Here is a 4,335-nt window from a genome sequence, read left to right on the forward strand (position 1 = left end):
TGGAAGGGATCAGCTGAGTGGGGTATCAACCACAGGTTTTAGTGCAGAAAGAAACCTAAATCTTGCATCACTTTGGGAATGTTTTCCATTAATTATTTTTTTTTCATGAAGAGCATCCTTTTTCCATGGAAAATTCTTTTTTTTTTTTTTTTTATCCAGAAACCAATGTCCAAAAATGGGAAAAAAAATGTCTGAAAACCTTGTGATTCAGAAATGCTGGTGCGGTGCCTCATGGGAGTTGCCATTCGGGTGTTTCATTCTTCCATTCTTCTCCAGGGGCTGGGCTTGCTAGCTGGACTTAAACTCCTATAATGCACCATAGCCATGATGGTCCCCTTCTCTTTAACATGGTGGATCATGGGAGATATAGACCAACCAAGGAGCTGGGCCTATAGAGGAGAAGGGTGGCATGAGGCCATAATATTCAGCAATAGGTTTTCTTGTGGCTTCTCTTATCCATCCGTATCTCCTCCAGGTACCTATATGGGAAAAAACTAGATGGCAATGCCTTTGTCCTCTTTGGGGTGAAGGTGGATGATGAGAAGAGGAGTATCCCGCAGTCTCTCAAGAGAATCTCGGTAATTCCTGTTCTCGGCTGTGAGGGGGAGGGATTCACGCCTCCTGGGGAACTGCGTGGGTGAGGTCATGAAACTCTCTCTCCCTTTCTAGATAGAAGATGGAGACGGGGAAGCAACGCTGACCAGAGCGATGCTGCAGGCTCGGTTCGCCAACCTGAACGAACTGGTTGGCCACTCGCTCTACATCTCTGTCACCGTTTTGACAGAATCTGGTGAGCATCAGCAATAAGTGCACCGCCAAGTGCTTTATTCCCGGGGTGTTCCAAACTGGTGCCGAGTGCAGTTCAAGGTGTTGATTTAGCTGCATAAAGCCCTATCTGCTTAGGGTTCTGCAGATCTTAAAGGCTGCAGGCCAGATTCTTACCTCATTCGCTCTGGGGTAAACCTGGTGTGAGGGTTGCTCCCCCCTCGGGGTGCCACCTGATGTATTGGGGTATCACCGAGCCTGCCTGTTCCACCAGCCTGGGCTCCCTTACACTATCCTGCTGAGCCAGGCCCTCTCAAGCCTCCTTCAGCACAGACACAGGTAGGGACACGCCCAGCTGCAGAAAGACAGACACTGAAATCAGCACTGCAGGGGAAGGCTTCAGCTAAGGAATTTCCCAGCACTCAAGTGCACACCCCCTCTGGAGTGTAAACCCAAAATTGTACTGTCTTGCTCTGCACAGAGAACTGTACAGCATAAGCTCCTGAAATCCGCCCCCTCCCTCAATGTGCAGGACGATATGCACAGCTTTTTGCTCCCCAGTTATGAATTCCACAAACTGGTTTTAGAGAAAACAAAAACAAGTTTATTAACTACAAACGATAGGTATTAAGTGATGATAAGGCATAGCAAACAGATCAAAGCAGATTACCCAGCAAACAAAACAAAAATGCAACATAAGCGCAGATACTAAAGAAACTGGTTACAAGCACAAATTTCTCACCCTGTTGTTTAGGCAGATTGCAGAGTTTCTTGAAGGCAAGCTGCTCTTGCTAGCAGCTTCAAACTCCAGGTATTTCTTTCACAGGCCAGACACACTCTAGCCTGAGTTCAGTCCCATCTTCCCCAGATCAGTCTTAGGTGTTTACAGCAGTCACCTTGGGCGGGGATTCAGTGAAGAACCGACCCTGATTATCTCACTTCCCTGCCTTAAATAGGTTTCACATATGGCGGGAATCCTTTGTCTTCCAGTATCAGAGGGGTAGCCATGTTAGTCTGGATCGGTAAAAAGCAACAAAGTCCTGTGGCACCTTATAGACTAACAGATGTATTCACCCACAAAAGCTTATGCTCCAATACATCTGCCTATAAGGTGCCACAGGAGACTTTGTTGCTTGTCTTCCAGTGTGATTCCCATCCCTGGCCAGTGGAAAAGTACTAATTTTATTATGGAGTCTAGTATCAGGTGACTTAATCACATGACCCTGCAGCCATAACTCAAAGTCCATTTGCAGCATCCCTGGGAGATGGGAGATTACCCTCTTCAAAGTCCTATTATTCTCCCTAATAGTCTAATAGTCTATTGACTTGTATCCAGCTAGCCAGCCAGACTGATTGCATTTTGTCTGGTGGGCATTCTCCAGGTGCAAACACTTTTGTAGTACCGATGTATAGTCAATATTTCTAACTTAAGGTACAAAAATGATACATTCATACAAATGGGATAATCATATTTAGTACATCATAACCTTTCCAATGATATCTCACAAGACCCATCTTGCATAAAACACATCTTAGTTATGCTGTAATCATATAATAACAATATTTCTATGAAGAATATGGGGTGTAGTGTCACACCTGGAAAAACTCCAGATTTTCACCAGCGAAAGTAGCTTGAAACAGTTGCACCTTTGTTTTCTGTGCATTGAACCTTTCAATTTCTAAGAGCTCCAGGTCAGCTCTTAGGGATGGTCTAGGCATACTTACTCCTGCCTCAGTGTGTGGGATGGACTAGATGACTTCTTGAGCTCCCTTCCAGCTCTACATAGCTATGATTTCTAAACTTTCCCTGCAGAGGGAGCAGCCATTCTGTTCCGAGCAGCTGTAGCTTGTTACAGATGAAACTAGTAGCTGAAAGCCTGTGCCGTTGCACGGGTGTGGCAATTGGACCAAGTAATCCAAACAACCAATGACATTACTGCATGCAAATTAGTAGTAGAGTAAAGGTGGTGATTGGTTGGTTGAGTTGTGTCTGATATCACAATGGTCTAGAACTCTTGGCATGGTACATGCCTTATTGGAGCTGTACACCAGGCTGGTAAAGGCAGAATGGCTGGGGACTTAAAAATTGGCCTGTAACAGACTTCAAATCCCAGTGATGATTGAACCTGGTGATATTGTAACTAAAAAGAGCCCTTCACTTGCTTATATAGCTGCTTCCATGACTTCACACACACACAACAGACGTTCTAGGGTTCAGAGTGGTTCATGGACAGAGTGATAGTCCTGGAATCTTATTATATAGATACACAAACACACACACACTGTGCTCTCTCTCCCTCCCAGAGACTTTGTTTTTGTTCTTTCTTGTTGCATCTTTAAAAGCTAAAATAAGTCATTTTAGCATGAAAGGGACTGATTCTGTTTTCACTGTTACAGTGCCACTGACTATAGGGGAGTTATCCCTGATTTATACTGGTGCGAGAACAGAATCAGGCTGAATGGCCTGCAGTAATGCCAACCCCAAACATGCAAAAATCACAAGTCAGTCCCCCCACTGCCAAAATCATGAGATCATATTAAAAAAATCATGTTTTTTTTTTAAATAGTAAACGTTGCGTGTTTTTCTTTCCCTCCTGACTGTGGAGGCGTTAGATCACACTTGGGACATGTTTTCAAGCTTTTCTCTGCAACCAGGAGGGTTAGAAACTTATTTCTTCTTTTAAACGACAGCTGAGATTCTCATGCCATATGGTGATTCTAGCAGCTGGGGCTTGAAGACAAGGAATTAAAACAGGAGACTCATGATAAAATCACAAGAATCAGCAGCACTGAATCAACATCTGACCGTGGCCTATTCCTTGTGTTTTACTCTGGACCTTAAGGACAAAATCTGTATTGCCTCGCTCAGTTTTAATTGACCCACGGCTTCTCTCTGCAGGCAGCGACATGGTGGAAGCGGAGAGAACCGGAATTAACATTGTGACCTCTCCCTATCAGATCCACTTCACAAAAACACCCAAGTACTTCAAGCCTGGGATGCCCTTTGAACTCATGGTAATATCTCTTCTTCTGGATCATGCCCACTGTTGCCTGAGGTGTATAAAGAGGAGAGAACTATGGGTACTAGGGTGATGAGGGTGGTATAAGAACTTAGAATAGAACAGAAACAAAGGGCCACATTCCAATCTCAGTTACACCAACCTAATTCCAGTGCGACTCCACTAAATGCAATGGAATCACTCTAGATTTGCATCAGCATAACAAGAGCAGAGTCTGGCCCAAAATCTGACAGCAAATACAAGGTGTGAAATGGCACCTAGCTACAGGCTTGGTCCAAAATGTGCCCTGGGGTCACTCGTGTACTGCGAGATAATATTCCCTGGACTGTGTTAGTTGCTGGGGCTTCAGGCTTTTCTGACTGTAGAGGGGAATTGGGCACAGGTGAGGAGTTCCAAAGAGGGGGGGCATTTGCAGAAATAGGGGGCAGAGGGACCATTGTGGATAGGAGGATGTGGGGGAATTTCAAAATTGGCACTAACAGAATGATTCTTCTCCCAGTGAGTTAGGCTGCATTACAGGGGGAGAAATATTATGCTCCTAAAATTCGGA

At 44.8% G+C, this 4,335-nt stretch overlaps 1 protein-coding gene across 1 annotated transcript; it reads left to right on the top strand.

The window, feature by feature from the left end:
• Nucleotides 1–434: 434 nt before the first annotated feature.
• LOC113409085 (A.superbus venom factor 1-like) lies at nt 435–3,873 on the top strand (the record flags this gene model as incomplete). The annotated part of the gene is made up of 3 exons (XM_026662677.1): nt 435–578; nt 670–790; nt 3,665–3,873. Coding segments are annotated over 3 exons (459 nt in total), but the record flags the coding sequence as incomplete, so codon positions are not given.
• Nucleotides 3,874–4,335: the final 462 nt, after the last annotated feature.

Source organism: Terrapene carolina, unplaced genomic scaffold, assembly GCF_002925995.2.
Source record: "Terrapene carolina triunguis isolate 2854851 unplaced genomic scaffold, T_m_triunguis-2.0 Scaffold29446, whole genome shotgun sequence".
Taxonomy (NCBI): Eukaryota; Metazoa; Chordata; order Testudines; family Emydidae; genus Terrapene; species Terrapene triunguis.